This window comes from Pezoporus flaviventris, unplaced genomic scaffold, assembly GCF_033815535.1.
Source record: "Pezoporus flaviventris isolate CSIRO_AGI_PZ_B2104156 unplaced genomic scaffold, CSIRO_AGI_Pfla_v1 ptg000037l, whole genome shotgun sequence".
In the NCBI taxonomy this organism is placed as follows: domain Eukaryota; kingdom Metazoa; phylum Chordata; class Aves; order Psittaciformes; family Psittacidae; genus Pezoporus; species Pezoporus flaviventris.
In genome coordinates this window covers 13,596,960-13,620,510 of record NW_026892585.1, presented here as the reverse complement: position 1 = coordinate 13,620,510, position 23,551 = coordinate 13,596,960, and the positions used below count along the sequence as shown (strand labels likewise).

Here is a 23,551-nt window from a genome sequence, read left to right as displayed (position 1 = left end):
AAAGGGAGGTCGGTCATCCTAAGTCATTACTGTAAACTGATTAGAGTTCTAAATCTATTTTCATTGAATTTAACTGAGTATTTTGCCATTGATTTTGACAGGAGAGCATCCGTACTCTTCTACCAGAGTTGTGTCACAATAAGATGACATACAAGCGCAGTTTAACTAGCTGGCTGATGTAATCAATTATGAGGGTCTCTCCAAAAGATACTATTCCAAAATTACAATATGCATGAGTGTTAGCTAGTCAGTATCAATTAACTCGCTTCAGCATTCCACCTCAGAGGTGGTTGCTTCTCTGTAGAGAGTGATGCTGCATATGGAATGGGCCCTTACAATTAAAACCACAGAGCATTTTATACATGTTACTTCAGCCACTCATAAGATGAAATCACTCTCAGGATGAAGTATAGCAGCTTTTGAACAACCAAAGCAGCACTATGAAACAGTTTAGGAAATCCAGCAGTGAACAGCGTGCTTCCCAACCAAGAGAATACTGGAGGGATGTATTTCCAGGACATGTTCTATTAACAAGAATGCGCTTACTTAATTTGGCATTTGACCAACAGAAGGCTGGGCCCTCTATCTCTTAAAAAGTTGCTATGGTTTCTCTAAATTGATGTTGTTGTTATTACTATTTCCTGAATTTCACGTACAATTCAAAACCTGGCAGCTCCAGTCTCCTCTTATACTGAGACATTTTATCATTGTTAATGAATGTAGCATAGGTGCTATTCTTAGACAGCCTTAGAAAACAACAAGGATTTTGATCCAATGAGCCAGTTCTCCTTACTCTCATAAATCTGGTGAGACTGTATTGCAAAGTCTGCAGTGTGATTGGGAGAGAAAAGAGGTTTTATTGTATTGATTTTATTACTTTATTCATTTTGAAGGATAGACCAGTTCCATAGCATCTTGGATGAGTTAGAGAATATATGAAGAAGTTGGTCTATGGCAGATGATACTCCAATTCATTATGAAGCAAGTATTCAATAATTAATAGTTGCTTCAAGTGCCCATAATATGTTATAATCATGGTTGGATTCAATTACAGGAGACATAAAGGGGATTATTGTACGTTTTCTTCCCCTGATGGTATAATGAAGTGGAGGCAGTTGGGATCCATAAATATTGGAGAACAGTCAAGTTGCTAGATATATAACAGGAACTGTTTTTTCCAGCTGTCTGGATGTGTAGTGTCTTCCTTCTGCTTGAGCTATGACTGTAACTAGGAACTGGTAAGCATACAGCTTGGTTAACATGGTGCGATTGCTTCTGATCTGGTAGAAACAAAGAGGGTTTCTCTTGGCAGCATGTTTGAGTGCCATGTTCCAGCATTAACTGGATATTTCATGGTGGCACGACACATATGTTTCAGCATGACACTGAACAGCTGCCTTGCAGACCTCAAGGTGCAAGTCCCAGAAGCAGTCAAATTTTCCCACTGCAATAGTATTTCATCTGTAAGGATTTGTCCCCTCTGGTAGTGACTGGAGGGCCTGGGAGGAGGAAGAGGAGATCCAGGGATCTGGATTCTCATCAGGATTGTGTTCTAAAGCTCCCATGCCAGCTGCCACAGAGAAATGTAATCTGAGAAGAGGAATCCTGTTCATCTGGGTAAGACTGTGCCCTCAGGGTTAGTACATGTGGGTGTTCGATGATCAAGCAGCAGGGCTGGATTCAGTGGTAACAAACAGCTTGATATCAGTAAAAAAAGAGTAAAAGTGAATGTTTCTGTGGCCAACCAACCAAACAAGAATATGGACAATATGGCTGGCCCTTCAGAAGAGCTATGATTTATCACTGCCGTGTCAGTTGTGCCTTTCTGGTTCCACATCACTGTGAATTAAGAGGTTGAGGATCACAGGAAAGCAAGGTCCAAGCAGAAGTGGATGATACTTCCTCACTGCAAGCAGTCAAGACTGGAAAAGGTAAAGGGTGGTCTTCTGTTAAGTACCGCAGGAAAGGTTAGCAAAGATAAGGTGGAAGAGAGCTATGAACATGCAGGTGGTTGCAGATTGTGGATAGTACACTCTTAGTGTATTCAGAATTAATTTTTCTATTTTGGTCTCTCTTTTTAACAAAGTCATTCCACATTCACCATTCATTAGCTCATCTCATGGGGGGAGGAGTCCTTCTTATCATCCACATTTTTGTAGATAGCAGTCACTCTTGCAATCACAACATTCATTTCTTCTCCTATTTGCTTCTTTCTTTTTTCTCCCAGATACCATTGACCATAAATTGATGGGTCTGCCCAGCAGCCACTTCGTAGATGTGTTTTAAAATTCTGAAAGAAGGAAAACTTGCAGCAAAATGAGTGTTTTGGTGAAGCCTTTAAAATACAATGTAGCTATTCTTCTCTGGGATGAATAATACTACTTTCAGCATCAGGAAAATAATGAATGGAAAACCAAATGTGCTCTTAAGAAGTTGAAGCTTTTTTTAAAGGGCTACTGCCCAAGTATGTCATCCAACGGAGGAAGGTTGGTAGCTGCATTGTTTTTTGTACAACAGCTACCCAGACAGTGATGTGATACCTTTTATTGGGCTAACCAAAGTTAAAATTAGAACTGAGCAAATAAATCTCAATGAGTAACAGAGTTTGTACGTTTAACCTTTCTTGCTTCTTACTAAGATCAACTTTTTCAAACCTGGCCACTGATTGTTTTGGCTTCCACTTTACAGCATGCTGAGGGAGGACCTAATTTCTAAGCCTGGTGAGCTTCCTACCTTCAGCTTGATAATGATTGCACAAAACCAAATAGGCATAACGGTACAGCCTTCGTCCTACTTGTTCAGGATTATTGCATTGGACAGAACAATTTCTACAAATCCTCCCCCATCTCTCTTGTCATTTGAAGATACCCGGTGCAAAAATCTGAACCCTGAGTGTTTAGCTGAGTTAGGCCTCAAAAGAGCAGGCACGTCCATCCCTCGAGGGTTGAGCTAGGATGTGAATTCAGGATTAACCTGTGTGTTTTATGTATTTGGGTTGCTATAGCATTGCCAGGGGAGGCTTTGTGGTAACATTTATGGAAACCTGCATGCGCTGTGACTTTTTGTATAAAGGTTTGTCACCAGATCACTTCCACGTTGACTTCTGATTTGAAACTCGTTCCTCTCCTGGTCATTGTCCTCACTGCTGTAAGTTTTTATTCACCAAGTTTAAAAACAAAATATTCCTTCTCTGTATCACTTCTGCCCCTGTCTATAGCTGCCTCTCCTTCAGAACCAGTCGTGCACCGCTGCAGGTAAAGTGAGCAGCACTGCAGAGGTAAGAAGATCCAACCACTTGTAACGATCAAAGTTGTATAACTCGCACTGATTCACCATGCAGGGGTGTGGTAGAGCAGTTTCTATAATGGTAAACTTACTCACCGAAGTGGCCAGAGGACATTTTTCTTCAGAAGAAAACAGCCAGAGGGTATAAGCAAAAGGAAAACCTTTCTCCTTCTTAATTTCTTGTGCCTACTTCATCGTTACTCAGCACTAGACTGTTAGTCATGTGGCTGCTGTGGTGAGAAGATTGTGGGTTTGATTCTCAGCTAGAACAAACTGGAACAGGGGTAGTAGAGGCTTTGACAGTGTTCCTAGCCAGCCCCATGCACTATCCCTTTTGCCCTTCTTCCCCTCTCCCCACACATGAGCAGGCTACTCTGCTCCTGAGCAGGGCAGAAGCAGGGATGTTCAGTTTTACTTCTCCAGGGTAAATCTCCTGCTCTGGCACAGTCAGGCTGTGCCAACATCCCTCAAAATTCACCATGGATTCACCCAGGTCCATGCCTCTGCGTGGCTCATGTCAGAGGTGTCACTTAGCTCCCCTTTATATATTTTCCACCTTTTGTAAAGTATAGCACCAGGTGGTGCTCAGAATAATATAGAATAACATTTATAAACTGGTATAATAGTATTTTGCTTCTCTCTACAGGGCCCCATGTCTCTCTCCATCTCCATTGCATGCCCAAGAGGATATCTTTTGGGTTCATGTACCACACTGTCTCTGCTAGGCTTGGCTCAGTCCCTGTCCTTTCCCTCACTAAAGTGTTATCAAAACTACCTGACAGTTTGGATTGTGCTCATCTTTTAGCTACCCCAGTTCAACTCAAGGCACGTGGCTCAGACTGGGAACCCCAAAAGTGAGACTCTGGATTTGGAGAACTTGGTTGCGGGTGAATAGAGCTATTGTTCAGCTGCTCCCATGCCTCATACTTTTGCAGTCTGGTTGGATCCTGCTAGCTGTGAAAAATGCTTAGTTTGCACTGCACCTATTCTATGGGAAAGCAAAGTGTAGTTTTCAGAGCCATCTTTTCTTCCTCGTTTCTCCTAGTTTGCATCATGTTAATTCGAACTGTCTTGTCTTAATCCTTTTCTGCACTTGGGCCAGCAGCTGAAAGCCTGTGGAAGTATGTGTGCTTTATCCTCTCCATGCTCTGCAGAAACAGCTTTACAAACCACAGAGACTATTTAAAAATAAATGGCCATTTTTTGAAATCCTATCATTACAAAGCTGAGGCTTGGTTGTTGTCCTCCAAGTGCTTCATAGCAGCAACATTCCTGCATTTTGGGAATTGTGCTGTGTATTGAGCCAGTTGGAGTGATTCCAGAAGCAAAGCATGGAACTGTTGTGAGCGCTGTGTGCTCATGCTGTTGCTTTCTTTAATAGATGGCCTGTATTGTTGTTTTGTGGAATGCTCGGGTGTCAACTCATTGTCATTTGGAGTGTGGGGATGATTTTTATTTTTAGAGAAGGATGCACAGAAATGATCTTTCAGAATTCCAGTTGCTTTCATTACTTCTGGCACAACAGAACTGAAAGCAGCTCCACTGCGGGCCTGTGGAACCCTCAGTTCTGTGATTTATCGTTTGATATTTTTCTTTCTTCATATGAACATTTCTGAAGGTAAACACATGCTGCAAAACAAGTCTGTCTGAGAAAGTAATTGTGAAAGTTAAGTAATCCCTGGCAGTGTTCAAGGCCAGGTTGGACAGGGCTTGGAGCAACCTGGTCTAGTGGAACTAGATGAGCTTTCAGGTCCCTTCCAACTCAAACCCATCTGTGATTCTATGAAATATCATCCCAGATGATTTCTTAGGTCCTAAGCAAGCCACCCAAGCAATACAGCTTGCCTGGCACAGTCTGTAAGTACAGGGGTGATTTTTGCCTCCCTCAGATCTACTGTAGCCCCCTTGGGAGAAGAGACCTGTTCCTTGGATAACCCAACACAGAGTTGAACCAGAACACAGGGGCATCCCTATCTTGTTGTAGTCATCCCCTTTTAAATGGAGTTATCCTGGTTTCCTCTGAGGACCTGCTGCAACAGGTACTTACAGGAAGGCCTTCTGCCCATGATGTGATTATTCTCATGGACCTCATCAGGGCTATTCTGATGTGTATTTCCTGGGGAAGGGTCTAAATTTGTAATTTGAGGGTGGTGAGGCACTGGAATGGGCTGCCCAGGGAAGCTCTGAATGCTCCATCCCTGGCGGTGTTCAAGGCCAGGCTGGACATAACCTTGGGTGAGATGGTTTAGTGTGAGGTGTCCCTGCCCATGGCAGGGGGGTTGGAACTTGATGATCTTAAGGTCCTTTCCAACCCTAACTATTCTCTGAAATTATGTGATCTATTACAACAGTGAGCCCAAGGTACTTCCAGCATTGTAATCTTCTGTTTGTTTAATAATAGCTATCTTACTGATTTCCATACTGACACATACACGCTACAGCCGCACAGGCTGATTTCAGTTTGATCAAAACATAAGGATATTAAAGCCAGTTTGATCCACACCTAACAGTGCTAAAAGCAGGCACTACCTTCAGAGTCTCCATTTAAAGATACCAAAAATAAATAGCATACACACATGTAAATACATATTTAAAATTCTGTGAAGCCTTAAAAATGTTGATCAGTTGTTTTCTTCAGATACAAGTAGTTCAGCTTACTCTCCTGGGTTTCACCTGCTAATATATACAAGCCATGTGACTGATACTTTCTCAAAGTAAATACAGTTCTCTGTCTCTGTTTACCTATTGCTTCTAAATGATGTATTTAGAGGCATGCTACTGTCAGAGGACTTTGGGATTTGGCAGAAACCCCCTGCAGATCTGTGTAATGACACCAAAAGCCCACCTCTGGCACATTCAATCTCTCATCTCCCTCTGAAAGAGCCTTAGATAGCCCAGAGGCAGGTAGATGAATTACGCTGCTTTTTGGAAGTACTTTTTTTCTCTTGCCCAAGTGGCTGTGTGTTTGCTTTTTGGCGAAGGTCTTCGGTTCATCTGACCTGGGTGCATGGGTACTAAAACGAGATGGGTTTTTAACAGATTTCTACTTTGTTATTGCTACTATAGTTGCTTATTTCTGGTTTTGTTTTTTGTGTACTCTTGAGTAATTTTGGGGTTTAGCACATGCAGAATTATCCAGGATTTCATTAGTCAGACTGGGGCACAGGTCAGTATAATTATTAAATCTTGTAATACTGCTTCTTTAGTAATGGCTCTATTACTCATTAGGAAGGTACATAACTCGCAGAAGTTAGATCAGTTCAGGATTACCCCAGTTTGCTCATGTATATTATACCAACATATCCTGATGGTTGAAGCTGAAAAAGACCACTTATGATTGTCAGTTCATTGCTCGCTCTGTGTGGTACTGTCAGGCAGTAGTACAGATCAGGTATTAATGCTTAATTGAGCGTGCTTCATTTAAATCAGAAGCCAAGAAGAATTGGTAGGGAAGATTTCTTACCTATGCCAGCTGCATAGCCAATTCTCTTAAGAAAAAAAGTAATCAGTAAATTGATTAAGGTTTGTACGTGGAAAATAACAATAAATAGGGTCTCTTTGTAAAACTGTCTTTTGCTTTGTTTTCCAGATAAAATAAGTTGTGTTGTACTAATGGCAGGGACAGCAAAAGCCCAATGCCAGATGAGGGAAAAGGAAAAGCCCATTTTGAGAGCAAACCAAGAGAGCATTTCGCTCCTGTAGGAGCAAGCCGTTAGCACATGTGGCTTAGATTGCTATAACCAGCTCTGTGGTTCAGGTTGATTGTGGCAGCAGCTCCCGCTCATCCCTGCTCAGGCTGCTGGCTGCAGGGCTCTGGTCTTCCAACACTGCCACCTGCCAGCAGCTGCTCCACACAGCAGCAGATTGTCTTGTCGACAAGCTGTAACTTTTTATTACAGATGTCTTAAAATTAATGGCCCTTAGTCTCCTCTCAGTCACTTGAGTGGGAATGAGGGCATCCATGTGAAGGAGAGGAGGCTTCTACTTGATGCATTTCATTCCTCGAACTCACCTCTGAATTTTTAAGCCTTTAGTTGTCATTCAAAGAAAGTCCTGGGAGACATTCTGCTACAAAAACAAGAGCAGCAGCAGGAGGAAGGAAGTCTCAGTAGGTGAAGTGATGCTCTTACAAGATGCATGTTGTTGGAAACTTGTCTTTTAGCAAAATTGTGAGCCTTTGCCTTTCTCTGCTGGTAGAGGCATCTAAAGTTGAACTGCATCCTGGCTGAGGGGTGCAATCTTCTGTCAAAGTAAGCATGTTTTGTCTTTTGGGGGCATGGGTGGAATCCAGAAGGAGGGTCCACCCTCATCTGCTATCATTCTTCCATTTTATAAAGTGTTTCTGGAGTACTCCTTGGCATGGTATTCATAAGCTGGAATAGCAAAAATGCAGGTTTTGGTTTGTCTCACAAACTGGAAACAAAAGAAGAAAGTACCTCACATGTCACTCTCCATGTGATTTCATTAGCTCTTATCCTTTATCAGGCACAGCAGATGTTCAAGGGTGAATCCAACACAAAAACACATAACTCAAAGTAATTTTTATTATCTCTGGAAGGCAAACTATTTACAGCAGCAAAGTAACAGGGAGGAGTATGAGCATATGCCACTGTACTCTGTTTGCTTGGCCTGTGGCCTCTTGAATAGCTTCTGCTGGGAGTCCCATGGTTAAGACAGCATCAGCATTTCTCTTACCGTTTACTTTCTTGTTGTCCTTATAGGATATTTTATATGGACCACTGCAGCAGCCTATTGTCTCCGTATCGGAGCAATGCTTCCTGCTGCATACAAGTATTTTTCAGTTTGAGGTGCTGGTGGCATTTATATCCAGTTTAGGCTCTTTTCATTTGGTTTGCACTGCACAAATACAGATGATGAGGGTAATTTTGAAGACTTTTACAATCAGAAACTCTCTTTTTTGAGTTCTTAGAAAATATAATTTAACCAATAGAAGTATGTGAGTTTGACCATGCAGGACATTCTGTGTTAATAAACTTGTAAAATGTTACTCATTATCTTGCCACAAATAAATTAAATGCTTTGCATGCTCCAGAGGTTTATGGAAAACTGTCAAAATGACAAGCTGTTTGATAGAATTTCTAAACATTTGTTCAGGAAAGTGTCACTGTAACTTTTAGATACTTTCTTGTACCTTCTTTTTATTTAAGGACTTTGTCCATAAGCCATTTTTAATCCTGTTACAGTTTTAAAACCTCTTCGTGTGGGCTCCTGAACCCACTTTACATCCATTTAGATTTCCGTATATTTTGCTTTGTCAGGAGTACCTCTTTGATACACTCAGGCCAGTCTGCAGGTTTATTAACATTATTTCCTGAGGAAAAAAGGGCAGTGCAAGAAGTAGTGTTTGTTCACACTGGTAGATACTCTTAACTTTGGAACATGATTAAGCACAGAAATGCATGGATATGTGTAAGCATTTGAAAGGCTGCAGCCCAGCTCAGTATGGCTGAACTGCAAAGACCTGATCAACCACCAAAGGATGAATAGTAGTTACTACTGGTAGTGTAACTCCCATCTGCTCTCCTGTGTTAAAGTGCAATGTCTATCACGAGTTACTATGGAGCTTCCTGACTGCTGTGTGCTGATGCACCGTGATAATAAAACACTTTTGCAAATTACAGGTGTCTCTGCAAGCATTCACAGGGTTGAAGCTTACCAGACCCATGCCTCCAACTACAGTGAATGTACATGATCTTCTTTCTGATTGTATAAGTTACTGGATCAGGAGTTCTTTATCTTTAGTAAAATGTTGATAGCAGTAGAAATGTGTAAGCTCAGTCTGATAGGCAAACTGTCTTCATTGCCTTGTAAATATAGCATGTTTATGGCACACCTTCTTGAATGATAAGGAATCCTTAGGAAGATCTATGCCCAAGACCTTGAAGAGTGAATTTCATAAAAGACATGTGAATTTCAGTGATTCAGTTTCTTCCTCCACTTCTGGAAGGATTCACTAGCCCATGAAGAATGGGCCTTCTAGTAATTCTGACTTGCCAGATAATCATGAAGAAAGATGTGAATGTGCTCGCTGTCTCCTTTGCTGTTAGTATTGTTAACCATAAAGCTTGTTTTATTTCTTTTTAGGTGAGTGCTGAGTTGATTCTTTATCATGACCAGCTAGTGGCTGACACTGTTTTATGGCTGACTGCTGGGAAAGCTTCACTGGAGAAGGAGCTGCATTGCACATAAAGTGGTGTTTGTGAAGAGCTACCATTCCACCAAGCTGGATGAGCCCAGGCTGACCAGAACTAATGAACATATCCTTTCAATAACAACTAATACCATGTAATGCCTGTACGAAAAAGGTAAGGCTTTTGATGACATGACTTCTGTTTTAACTGCTAGCATACAACGAAGTCTCTGTGCGTACCTGATAGCAGAGCACAGTTTTCAGTGAGACCCTCTGATTTTGCTAAAATTACCACAGCTTTGAATGTTGTTGTCAATGTTTCATTCAGTGTTTTGAATGAAAAATAAATACCTCTTCAAACATGGATGCAAATGGGAAAAAAAAATCCCCTGAAACTGTGCTTAATTGGCATTACAATCAGAAAGAATTCTGACCTCTGATAAAGGTACATGGGAGACAGGGTAAGGGAGAGGTAAAAAGCTGAGACAAACCCCCTACCTATAGCACTGAATGGGTGAAACTGGGGTGTGTGTGTGTGTGTGTGTGTGTGTGTGAGAGGGCATATTTCTCTCCCAGGCTGGGTCTTAACTTCATGAGAGATATAAAGTAATTTTCTTCTATGACATGTCACCAGGAAGAAACAGATACTAACAGTGAGGAGCAACTCCCTCATGAGCAGGGAGATAGGGAACCAGGGCATCAGGAGATTTGGAGACGGCACCAGCCCTGAGCAGGCTCTTCCACCAGGCAGCAACCAGGCAGGCATGGTATGAAAAGCCTTAGAATCCCATTTCAGCAGGTGTTTCAAGCAAGGAAGATGTGAGAATTCCTCACCCCAACACTGGTGCTACCACAAGAGAGACACGGACCCAGTGAGCTCACCCCACAGACAGTGTTTTCATGCCACAAATGGTGTTTCAGAGGTAAGTTTTAGGCCTAATGAAGTGTGTTGAAGGTGCTTTAGTGATCATGCTTTTTGTTTTCTTCCTGTGAAAACTGTGTAACAAATCTGTGTGTATTGCTTCTGCCCTGCCTTAGGTATGATTTCATTATATAGGATATCATTATATATAGGACTTAATTATGTAGGATATAAGAAAGATTTGTTAACTGAATGACTTATGGCAGGGATTTAGTGTGGAATTCAGTTGCTGTCACCTCTTGTCTTTATTTGATGAAAGAGATGAAACTTTCTGCATTTTCAGAGTATTTTAGCAAGTTCCCTGCTGTTATCTGGATGCCTGAAATGTTATTTGATGCCTTGTTGTGATTTGTATGTTTCTCACACCGGGTGACGTTAATATTTAATGAATTTGAGACCATCACAAAGAGAAAATTCGATGCACATGGTGATATAAGTACTCTCCTGTGGTAGCTCTCACTTGAGAAATTATTAGGGTAGATTTTTTTTTCCCCTATGGCTGTTGCTTTAGAAGGGTTGTGGCCTGACTGGAATTGGAAGAGGGAAACATAGGCACTTAATACAGATTTAGAAGTAAGAAAAAGCGTTTGCCAAAAAATTCAGTACATCTTTCCAATGGAATAAACCATTTGGATAGGTGAAAATCTCTTCTGGAGTAGTGCATAATAATATGTACCTTGACAGGCTCATCTAGGTTTAAAATGAAGGGGAATGTAAAGATGATGTTTCCCAGAAAAAGATATACATCCAGGTTACACACGTTATATTTATGTACCTATGTGTTTATAATAGTCTACACTATGTGGAGCAAATCTGGTACCCCACTTGCGTTTCTAGGGACTATAAACCCCTTTTAATAGCACGTAAACGATCATATTTGCCTGTGCAGCTTCAACTTATATGGACTGAGGTTGGGAGCTAAAAGTTAAGCTTTCTTTTCTCATAGAGATGTCTAGTGATGTCTGCAGGTTTGCCAGTACCATTTTTTTCCTATCACAGGTGCAATTTTAGCTATTTTAGGACTTCTGTTTCCTACCCTAAAGGTAGGTGAGAAATTGTGTTAGAAATGAGGTTCACATATCTTACTTTTTAGAACTAAGCTAAGGCTTTCAGACGTCTTGGCTTTGGGGGTTTGTTCTTAAAATTAACTTGTAAATCTAACTGTCTTGATTCTTAAGGGGAAGGGGAAATGTATTTAAAGTAGTCCTGTGTGTACCAGCCTGCCATGCACTTGATTTGCCATTACATTTGAGATAGCAGCTCACATCCACCTCCCAAAGAAAGAAAGTAAGAACCTGTATAAATCTGAAAACAGTGTTCAGACTCGTTTGCTTCAGAGAGTGTTTATTTCCCCAAATGAAACATCACAGTTTGAAGGAAAACGGTTTGTGAAACAGGCTTGGGAGGATCTGTCACAGAAAATGCCCCTGCCACACACTGCAAGTGTCATCCCGTCCAGTGCGTTTCTATGTGCAAAAGCTGGGTTTCAGTGATGTCCGTGGGTACTACTGCCCGTGTTTCTACCTAGGACAGGAAAGCGTGGACCTACAAACGGGAAGCGTTAAGGAGAGGAGCTGCAGAGGTTGCAGCACCCGCCGGGTAGCCGAGAGACCGGGAAGGGAGGGAAGGGAGCGAGGCCCCGGTAGCTGTCACGCTGCAGCTCCCCAGCCCCTCGGGCGAGAGGCGGGGTGAGCCCAAACCCCGATGGGGAGAGCTTGGGCCTGAGAAAGCCTCTCCGGGCAGGGGGGCAGCGGCGCCGGGAAGCGGGACTTTGTGTTGCGGCTGCCGCTGGAGGGGGGGGGCAGCACAGGGGCCGGGAGGGAGCGGAGCGGGGCGGGGGGGGACCGGAGGAGAGCCGGGACGGAACCTCGGCGGTCCAGGCCAGGCGGGGAGCGGAGCCTCGCCGAGGCGCTCCCGCGCTCCCTCCCGCTCTCCTTCCCTTCTCCCCTCTCGCTGACAGCTGGCAAGACCTGCCCGCAAGCACCAGCGGCTCTGACACCAGTCGGGCTGCGGGGCCAGGGACGAGCCCTGCGGAGGCGGCCGCGCTCTGCCCAGGTACCGGGGTTTGCGCCGCACCAGCCCTGCCACAGTTTCCTCCCCTCCTTACTCCTCTGTTACCTTTTCCTCCTCCTCGTCTTCCCTCCTCTTCTCCTCGGTCCCCTCTCTGCCGATCCCCCCCGCCCCACCCGCGGGCGCAGCCCCCGACGCCGCGGCCGGTCCGGGCGGTGCTCGGCGGGGCCCGGGAGGGAGTGGCCGGGCATCTCCCGGCAGGGAAACGGGGTCTGGGGCTGGCAGCCTGTCTGTGCGTGTGTGCGCCGGGGGGGAGGGAGGCCTGGGGGCCGGGGGGTGCCGGAGGAGGGACTATGGGGAGAGGAAGGTATAAGAAGGGATGCGGGCAGGGGAGGGGGGTGATGGAAAGAGGGGGTGCGGGGCCGAGGGGCAGGCGCTGACAGCCGCTTTCCCTGCACCCACAGTCCCCTCCCCCGGTGCCGCTGTGGGGTGGGACTCCCCGGCGGGCCACTGTCTCCCGTCCTGTTACCCTTACCCACCCCACCGGGGTCGGTGCTGGGCCGGGCTCCCCCACCCGACGGCGCGTCCCCGGGACAGCGGCTCCTTCCGGGACGATGCCCCGGCGGCTCGGCGGGGGCTGGCCGGTGGCTCCAAACCTCGTCCCGGCCGCCGCTGTCCTCCTGGGCGCGCTCTGCTTCCCCGGGGCTCTGGCCTCGTCCCTGCTCACAGGTAAGCGGGCGCGGAGGGGCCGCTGAGGGTGCGCGCTGTCCACCGGCCGCCGGGACCCGCCGTCGGGCGCGGGAAGGTGCCACCGCGTGGTTTAGGGCAGGTGAACGCGGGAACCTCGCTCCCCCCACCCCCCCATCCCCTTGAGGGTGATGTTTTCCGGACATCTGGGGCACGGAGGGAAACGCCGAATCAATTTCTAGTGCAATCGAGGAGCCATTATATTGTGGGAAGTGATTCCAACGTGACACAATAGCGGCTAATCAGCGGTAGGGCCATAAAGGGATTTCTAGTTTGATGCCGTTTGACAGTCAGCCTGCTAATTTTGACTCATTTGCCAGTTGCCGGCCATGCGTTACAAGGATGCTTGGTTCCCGGCTCGTGCGACGCTCCTGGTCCAAGTCCTTGCAGTGTGATGGACAGCTTTCTGCTGATCTCAGTGAGCTATGGAGCTGTTGTTACAGAAGTCTCCTGCTTTGCGTGGAGTACTCGTTATTCTCCACACGTCATCTGAGAAGAGAAAAAGCGTCCTTCTTTGCTATAACTGGGGCACAAAGAAAGCCTAGGTTGGTGTGGCAATAAAGGGCCAGTCATTCCCTTTGGAATCTTACAGAAATGCTGAGCGTCCATGCCTGCTTGAAGTGGGCAAAGTAAGGCAAGATTTTAAATCAAAGGCTAGGGGTTAAACGTGAGTGTGATGAGGACAGTTTTCAGAGCCAGCTGGGGGAATTCTGTCAGTGTTCTAAAACCTGTGTTTCTGTTACAGGATCTGTTGCAAAATGTGAAAATGAAGGGGAAATTCTGCAGATACCGTTTATCACAGACAACCCCTGTATAATGTGTGTTTGCCTGGTAAGTTTGGATTTCAGATAGGAAGAACATTCAGGCCTGTGCTAAGAGTAGCTGCATGGAGAGGGGAATATTTAACATAATCAAATCTTGGGTACCTCTGTCGCCTTCATGTAACACAAGGTTATCTCAGAGCTGAGCTAATGGAAAGTAATCCCATCCGTGATCTGGCAGTCATTTCTTTGGCTTTAAAACTCTGGGGCTCAAAGTTGTACGTGACTTTAATTTGACATTGCGAAACCACATTTACTATGCGAATTTGGGCCGGGGGGAAGAACAAGTCGGGGTGCACACAAAAGTCTTTGCATGTAGTTCAGCAAAGGGAGTGAAAGGTAAGGCTTGGAAATGCTGCTGCTTCGAGCTCCCACGTGCTTAGTGTCACACGGTGGTAGCTGAGGAGCAGCGCCAGGGTGCAAGGTGAAAGCTGCAACGTGACTCTACATGCTGTAGTAAGATGATGGTGAAACCATAAGCGATGCTTTCATCGGGGCGCTTTGTTCCAAGGATGACGCTGCCTGCTGTGCTGGGAATGCAGTGGTTAATAATGTCACTAGCTGATACACATTTTGGGGAGAAACATTCCCTTTCCTTATAAACTCCACTTCGGAGTTAAGCGTTTTTGGGAGTAGTTCAGCTGGACAAGCCAAGGCTTAGGAGATATTGAAAAACAGTTGTTCTAAATAAAACTGCCTACAATGTATTTAAAAGAAAGCCATAAAACCTTAATTTGCTGTTGAATGCAAAGGAAAGTATAGACCAGAAAGCACTATGTTTTACATTTTGGAAGTTATAGAGTAGCTGAATGTACAGAATGTGCTCTACTTTAGGACTAAAATACCAACATACCCTCTCCCCCCTTCTATTATTGCTCTTAATAATAGTAGTATTAGCCAGCATTATCATGTCTGTAAGAGACTTAAAGAATTGTTTCAAACTGCCTTTTAGAAGGCAGTTTTGGCAACTGTAGGTCTCTGATCTTGAGCCTGTCAAGTTAATCGATGTATTGACTTCTATAGATTTTAAGTGAGACACGGTGATAACTTTTTAGCTAATAGTAATAAAGAATAAGTTATCAATTCTTCTGAGTAGAGGAGGAGGATGAGGATGAGGATGGGATGTGGTAAGTAAAGAAATCAAAGGGAAAACAAAAAAAAGAGACAAAGCTGTGTTTTATCATGGATCAGCTTCCCAAGTATGTCTGCCACCACTCTTGCTAATGGAATCTGGTGTTAACCAGTGAGGAAGCAATTTATCTGTGAAGGAGCAGAAGTTCAGCCTTGGGCATCAGGGCAATAATGCATCAGGGTAAAATACTTGTATTTATAGATCTCTCTAGACCTTGGCTTTATGAAATCAATGAGCACCCTTTTAGTGCATGAACATGAAGAACTGCAAAAAGCATTGGATGTAAGAACTCTAAATCTCTGTGGTTTCTGTGGCTTGCTTTAGTGAAATGGCAGCTGAGGGCATTTGGCTCCTCTCTGTGCAAGGAGGACACTATGTCTTCTTAAGAGTACAGATGCCTGATGAATTCCTGCTGTTACCTGCACTGGATACGCTCTCTTTTATTTTTGCCAAAGGATATATGTGATCTCTTTCTTGAGTTGGAAGCTGGGAGACCTGGTAGAGGAGAAGGAAGCCAGTCTGGAGATACTTTAACGCTGTGCAGCATCCAAAGCAATTGGATAGCCTCTCGCTGAAATCTTTGTTCAGGCCTGCCACGATGGAGAAGATCAATTTTATGAGGCCTGGGGAGAGCAGAAACAAAAGAAATGATGTGGTGATTTGTGTCCAGGAGTGAAGAGAGAACCAGGTTTCCTTACATCCAACTGGAAATATTGATTGTTTATTAGCAATTCAGTGAGGAACTTCCTCTAGAAGACTGCTCATACTCTTCAAGTGCATACCTCATGGATGTTTGTATTGTAAGAAAGGAGCAACTAGAGTGATTAATCAGCTGTTCCAGGAAGGAAGCATTTTTTGTCCAGGAGAGGACAGAACATTCAACAGAGGGCACTTGTGTTAAAAACACCAGTAAAGTAACTGAAATACAGGATTCGATTATGGCAGGTCTTCCCTAGTGGTGATTCATTTCCATGGCTGCAAGCTGCCGTAGATAACTGGACAAGTTATAGAAATCTAAATGGCTCTGGGAAGAAGAGGAATATCTAAATAACTCCCTTCCAGGACTTTCCCTATCTCACAAATGAGAGAAGACAGAACTGAAATGTGAGAACTGAATCATCAAGTGCTTGACAGAACTGACTGTAGGTTGTGTCCTGAATGGGGATGCATCCCAGCAAGGGAAAAGAGGGAGGCAGCATAAGCAAAGTGATCTCCAGCTTTCTCTTCACAGGCTAAATCACTTGGGAGGGCAAAGCAACAGGTAGTGAGCTCTACATAAGCTCTTAGTTTGCTTCTAGCTTTTGTTTTAGAGATACTGTTTTAGAGATACTGTTGATCATGAGTACAGAAAGGACACTGGTGTGGATCTCCTAGACACAGGCAAGTCTAACTACCAAACAAGATGAGTTCTTTCTTGAACATCTGCTGTAACATGTGGGAAGAGAAGTTGTGGTGGTAGGGAATTCAGACTGGGGGGTGTGTGCTGGAGATTTTGGGAATGGTACATAGTCACCCACTTCTAAAGTACAGATAATGCTTTCCTAATAAAGAGGCACTGCACGCACCGTGAGATAGCTCTGCTTGGACTTCCTGATTTGTGAAAATGAAACATGGTGGAGTGTGCAGAACAGCACTGATGCTTGCCCTTAATGTAAGGAAATAGGTAAGACTCAGTATGTGTGTTTGTAAATGTACGTTGTAGCTCCAGGTACAAGAACAACCAGCTGAACAAGCCACTACAGCTCAGATGTGGAGTTCCCTAATTTGTAATTTATATGTCTCTACTTTATGGTCTTAATAATGCCCTTAAAAATAGTAACTTTTTAAATCTGTAAGACAATAGTTTCTGTGTGAGCCTTTACAATTACAACACTTTAGCGGTGGTGTATTGCTGTCCAACTAATCATCTCTAAGCACTTAATAAACACAGGATGGATTTGATCTCCAAAGAACTGGTCATTAATTACAGCTGACTGCAAGAAGTGGCCACTTTTATTTTATTTTTAGAGAGAAACATCAAAGTCAGAGAAAGATTGTGGTTTATCCACAAGGAATTTCTTGTGGGAGTGTGATGAAAGCTCAGGTCTCCTAACTCCTGGTCTAATGGATTGACTACAAAGCCATCCCTTCTCACTTCATGCACTTTCACTTTACAAGTGGATGTGGGTTGTATAGTCACAGTATGATTGCACTCATATTCTTTTTCTGTCTCTCTGACAATGGGCAGGCTGCACAGATGCCAGGATTTTGGTGTGTTGGTTCTCCTGAGCTCTCTGAGGCACAGATGGGCAAGGGCAGATTAAAACTGACTTCATGATCGAGAGGTTTTGAGAACTATGATTTATGACTTGCCATTGCTGTCTGCTTAGTGCTGTTAGAGCTAGTGTGCTTTGGTCTTCTGCCCACTTCCACTTTGCATGTCTGTGGTTCTGCATCTCCGAGGAGACGTGCTATCTCTGGAAAGCCACCATGGCACCTGTCTTTCCATAGGGTTTGGGATACTGGAATAGGACAAAGCAGGCTGAAGGCAATTAAGATTTTTAGATTAGGTATTAGAAGCAGTGTCTTCCCTGAAGGGTGCTCAGGCATTGGAACAGGCTGCCCAGGGCAGTGCTGGAGTCACTGTCCCTGGAAGTGTTCACACACTGTGTAGATGAGGCCCTCAGTGACATGGGTTAGGTGGTGGCCTTGGCAGTGCTGGGGTAATGGTTGGACTTGATGTTCTTAAAGGTCTTTTCCAACCCAGCTGATTTTATGGTTCTATGATTTTGAGAGTACCTGCTTTCATGTGCCTTCACTTTATGTGCTGTTCAACGAAGATACTGTTGAAAGCACTGGCATCTTTAGTATTCAGATCTAATAGGTAAAACAGATATATGGAAGTTGCACTAGCAAATGTTTTTTTTGTGAAGCTAGGTCACATAAAAGTGCAGGACAGCCCATTTCTGAGGGCCATGAGTGAACATCCCATTGCAGCTGTGTTTATAGCTACAGACTTCTCTGATGAAAGGATGGGAAATGATGCAAGCTGCAGCAAGCTCTGTATCAGAGGAAGATGAACAAGCGAAAGGAAACTCTGGATGTGATGGGCAGTAACAAGGACTAAGTCAAACAACTCTGTGAATTAGAAATACTGTTGTCGAAAAGAGGGAAAATATTATTTCAGATAATGATGTGGCCCTTGACAGTACAAAGAAAATATGTCAGAGAACATGTGACTGTGAAATTATTTTATGCTTAGTGGTCAATGGTAAGAAAATCTCATGTCCTGCTGGCTTCTGAAAAATCAAAGTAGTGCAAGTGTGGGTTATGAAGGTGACTTGAAAAAGTTTGGGTTTTAAAGAACTTGCCTGAATTGGCAATGATGATTATAGGTGAAAATACATAATCCTGATGGTATTCATAACAGAATTATATTGATTCTGTTTGAGAAATGGATTCTTATATTCTGGTTATTAAATCCTTTAAGACGCAAGCAATTGTAACTACACTAATGCAAAAATTATCTTCTAAAATGCTCTCCCACCTCTCTAAGCATCTTGTGTCCTGGCGGTGTGCACTTGCAGCCTGGAAACCTGGGCTGCATCCCCGGAGCATCAGTTCAAGGGAGGGCATTCTTCACCTCTGCTGTGCTCTGGGGAGACCCCACCTGCAGTCCTGATCCAGCTCTGGGGCAACAACACAAGAGGGGTGTGGAGCTGTTGGAGCAAGTCCAGAGGAGGCCATGGAGATGCTGCGAGGGCTGGAGCAGCTCTGCTCTGGAGCCAGGCTGAGAGAGCTGGGCTGGTTCAGCCTGGAGTAGAGAAGGCTCCTTAAGGGGAGACCTTAGAGCAGCTCCAGTGTCTAAAGGGGCTACAAGAAACTTGGAGAGGGGCTTTGGACAAGGGCCTGTAGGGACAGGACAAGGGGAATGGCTTTAACCTGACAGAGGGGAGACTGAGATGAGCTCATAGGCAGAAGTTCTTCCCTGTGAGGGTGCTGAGGCGCTGGCACAGGGTGCCCAGAGAAGCTGTGGCTGCCCCATCCCTGGCAGTGTTCAAGGCCAGGTTGGACCGGGCTTGGAGCTGCCTGATCTAGTGGAAGGTGTCCCTGCCCATGGAAGGGGGGCTGGAACTGGGTGAGCTTTAAGGTTCCTTCAACTTAAACCAGTCTGGGGTTCTGTTATTTGTGGGAAAATGATTTTATTTCAGTCCATAGGAGCATTTCATGTACCTTGTGGCATTTGAGGAAACCTAACATGTCATGTATGACAGTTCCAGATTTTTATATTTCGAATGTGAAAGTTTTGGGCTGAGAGTAGTAAAAATTCTGCTAGTAGAAACAAACTTCATAAATGTGAAAACTCGCCACATTTTGTTAAGTTTTGGACTTTATGTATATCAAGGATTTTGAAATGTTAGGATGAAAATGCTATTAAAAGAACATTGAGGGAACTTTTGATTAGATTTTTATATGGGGGTCAGCATATAAAATAGGCATGGAATATTTAAGTTCAGCTCTGGTACAAGTACAGTAAATGATCAAGCACAGCAGAGTTTTTGTTGGTACAGCTTTTTGGCTGGAAGGTATCTGAAACTCAAAATAGAAATAGGCTCACACCTGATATTACGGCATTTGCTTTCAAGAAATCTATTTCAACATGCACTTGGAAAAGACATAAAAATGCTACAGCCCATCAGAAATAGATGAAATGAGAACCTGTGCATAATTGTAGGAGGAGAACATAAAAACACCAGAGAGTTAACTTAGCCTAAATTAAACTTGTGAGTGCTGAGTTGGTTGAAGATGAGATGAACTCAGCAGTGACAACGATGACCAGTGTTGGTGGTGGTGAGAGCCATGTCATTTCATGGCCATTTATCATCATGGACCACGAACACCTTGCCAGAAGCAAGCAGAGATCCAAGAACAACCTACCCGTTGGCCAGTGGTGTGTGTACTTTTGAAATGAATGTACTAAAAATGCCAGCCGAAAGGGACAGGCGAGAAGCCAGGCACTACAAAGAAATAGGTGAGCATACCTCAGCTATCAGTGGCCTTCACATTGCAAGAGCTTGATCATTTACTGTACTTGTACCAGCACTGATTCATTCTCTATTCTTTCAAGAGAATGAAGGGGTTTATTTTCAATGTGTTCTTTGTGGGGAGAAGAGGATTCTTCTTATTTTCTTAGAGGTTTTTTTCCCCAGTAATTGAGAACAAAGTGAGTTGTGTCAAGGAACAGCTGATAAAAGCCAGTAGTGATCTTGACAAACCACATCTAACCCAGCACCATTTCCCCCACCTTTCTTCCTCTCCCCTCATGCCTGCGCTTCAGTCTTGCCAACTGCACCTGAGGAGTGGTAATCATATGTCTCAACCTTTTATCACCTAAATCCAGAACAGAAGGAAATGAATGTGAGCCAGAAAGTGTAACCAAGTGTTGGAAACCTGAGAAAAATTTGGAGACAGGAGCTCAGGAAACTAGAAATCAGAGCTTTGCTTGGCGTAAGCTTTATTCGGCATGAAACATCATTCTGTAGTTTAAATTTCCGCCTTTAAATCCAAATGTGCAATGTAGAATTTGACCTTTGCTCATTAAAAAAAAAAAATACATTAAATTCATCGTTATAAGACCTAGTGTTCTACCTAGTTTGAACTGACAGAGTAGTGAAACCAAGTGCAAGCAAACCAAAAAACCCAGAAGAAATAATCTCAACTCTTGGTCCTCCCTGCATATACCTCGTAGTTCCCCCCAAAACCCCTCAAACAACCCCAAAACCCCAGACCAAACAAAACACAAAACCTCATTGCAAACTAAAGCAAGAAAGCTACTAGATTTGTTGTTGTTTTTTTTTTTACCTATAGCATAGTTGATTCCTGTGGCACAGTACACAAGTTGGAAGTGCAAAGCTAGCCTGAGAGCAAGTGTTTGACACATGTTCAGTGAAGATGGCAGTGGTTTAGTACAGCAGGATTCAATTGTTGTTGCGTCAAGGTATAATGTGGCCCAGATGACTTTTAGTGGAGAAGTGCATATTAAAAAAGAAAATAAAAATCATCAAACAATTCTTTCATACCTATTTTATTTAATTTCAATAGTTTACATACATCAACTACAGAATCTACCAAGGCTGCATCTTCTTTCAATTTAAATATTTTTGGTCTTTATTACTTTATAGTATAATCAGCTTTCTCTTCACCCACAAAAATAACAAACAAAGAGACACAAAAGCCTATGATACAGTAGTGTAGTGGTAGTTTTCACTCCCATATTACTGCAAAAGAGAATGTTGTTTTGATCTGTGAGTGAAGGGTTCCTGGAACACAAACATGCTCCAACACGATAAAAGCTGTATTAGTTTTTATCTCGTTTTAAAAAGATACAGATGTATATGCCATCTCTTAAATAAAAAATGAGAAAACCCAACACCCCAAAAAACAAACCCTGAAAACAAAACCATACGTCCATGTCTGGTGCAGCTGGGTGTCGAATATGCACTTTGTCGTGGAGACCAAAGAACAATGTGTGTGTGTGTATGTATATATCGAGATGGTTTTGTAAGTGATAAGTGAACTGAATCAAGAGCCCAGAGCTGGTTAATTACCTGTTGTGGAAATGAGTGCTTTGGTAGGCTTCCCTGAAAAATGATTCAGGTAGGTTCAGTTGTTCTTGGTTCATGTAAGACCTGTAAGACAAGACTTTGGCCTTTCTGAGAATGAAACGCAAACTATCTATGGTAGGTGATGGTTACTATAGCTTGAATCCTCTAAGTTTTCAGTAACAGTGTTGAGGCAATGTTCAAGTCGGTTTACTCCCGTATACAGATATAGCCACCTTGCCCAAGTTCTACCGTGTGCAGCATCTCATCCAATTTTCTTCTCTGAGAAATGATTATGGATGGTATAGCTGTATGTTGTGTATGTGCCATCTGTGGGCCTTTTAAAGTCCACTTTCTGCGCTTTGCTTCACAACCCAAAGCTGCCTCAGAGTATGGCACATCCCTATGCAGGTATGTTTGCCTTCAGTTTGCTGTTCTTTAGCATGACATTTAGTTGATTATTAACATTGTGCACAGTCGTATGTGACAGCTTATGAGGAAGCCTTTCTGGAAATATGCAGGCTAGGAGAAGCTATTTAATGTTGTTCTCGGACCACATGGGATAGTGAAGAGTTCGCTACGTGCACATATTCTAACTTAGAGTCAGCTGCTTTGAGCAAACATACATGTGCACACAGTGCTGAACTGATTATAGGTCTTGGCAAAGCCCTCTTGCAAAAGATCTGGTGATATGTCACTGTAATGATGATGAAGATCCAATCCATCAAGTATGGAAATGAGATTCTTTTTGGCATAAATAAAGAATCAGAGAACTCAAATACAAAATAACATATTTAAAATATCTAAATAATATGTGGGAAAAATATGGAGGGCACAAAAATGCCATAAACTAAATGGAAAAATGTAATATAAGTTGCAAATGTCTTTGGAATGTGTCTACAATAAGTGCAAAATAGATCAGTTTGAGTTAAGGCACTTTTTTATTGCCAATAAGAAAAACATTATTAAAGAGCTGGTCCAATATCAAAATGGCATTTTAAAAGCATACGGTTACCTGTATATAGTTTTTATTAGCTTTCAAGTTTCTTCCATTGAGTTGTTAACGGTCTTTTTAAGAATTATGGTCCTGTAATTGAATGACTCAGTGTCAGTACTTCTGCTGTTCTGCTTTGTGCTGCCATATAAAAACAGATATTTTTTCCCCACCAAATATCTGGTTTTATTTCCCCATCATGTTTTAATAGAAATTTTTGAGGGAAGAAAAATATTAAGCCACAACCAAAAAATCAAATGAAAATGCAACTGTTTTATATTGAGCTTATGGTCAAATAAAAGGCCATTGTGAAGAAAAAACAATATTGTATAAAAGCTTTTACCTGTAATACTACTATTAAAATGACTGTCATACCAGTACTTGCTCATATTGTACCTAGTAACTACTGTAGTTACTTCCTCTGAGGCCTCTTGGCCTCTTCATCTTATACATTTAGCTGCGGCTAAAGAATTCCTAGTCTGACCATTTGTCCAGTTGAGTTCTTTGCAGCATTTTGCATTCATCTGAATCAAGTGCTGAGATCTCGGTCCAAGTACAGTGTGGACCTCATCCCTTGTCATCCCAAGGAGCTGACCTTGGGATGACCTTCTGAGACCTGGATTTTGTATACTTTTTGTCTGTTTCTTCATTTATTTATTTAACTTTATTCCTGCCTCTTTCCCCCCACTCCTTCTGTCCTATTTTCCCTCTGTGTCTGGAATCTAGATAGTGAGTGTGCTCTAGTGTGTCTGCTCTAGATAATGGTCCAAGATGGGCTGCTAAAATAGGAGTGCGTACTGTCATCTCACTGAAAAAATCACATCTTCATGCATTGTCTGTGATTTGCATCCTTTTAACTTGTTTCCTCCTCCATTTTACACATCCTGGCTGTAGATTTAATTTTCTGT

The 23,551-nt window shown here is 43.2% G+C and overlaps 1 protein-coding gene and 1 long non-coding RNA gene across 5 annotated transcripts in view; one reads left to right on the top strand and one right to left on the bottom strand.

The window, feature by feature from the left end:
- Positions 1 to 11,675: 11,675 nt before the first annotated feature.
- Positions 11,676 to 12,687, bottom strand: LOC133275036 (uncharacterized). Its single transcript, XR_009745374.1, has 2 exons — positions 12,477 to 12,687; positions 11,676 to 11,903 (listed from the first exon to the last, which is right to left on the bottom strand). It is a non-coding gene; the product is annotated as an uncharacterized LOC133275036 (long non-coding RNA).
- Positions 12,688 to 12,970: 283 nt separating this feature from the next.
- The window catches only part of BMPER (BMP binding endothelial regulator), a 146,778-nt gene continuing 136,197 nt past the window's right edge, over positions 12,971 to 23,551 (top strand). For 3 of the 4 annotated variants that reach the window (XM_061464741.1, XM_061464740.1, XM_061464743.1), the window contains exons 1-2: positions 12,971 to 13,097; positions 13,861 to 13,946. In XM_061464741.1, coding sequence (XP_061320725.1) covers positions 12,983 to 13,097; positions 13,861 to 13,946 — 201 coding nt within the window. In that variant the 5' untranslated portion in view covers positions 12,971 to 12,982. Of the gene's footprint in view, positions 13,098 to 13,860; positions 13,947 to 23,551 lie in introns of those variants that run through there. The other variant, XM_061464744.1, reaches the window with a different exon arrangement.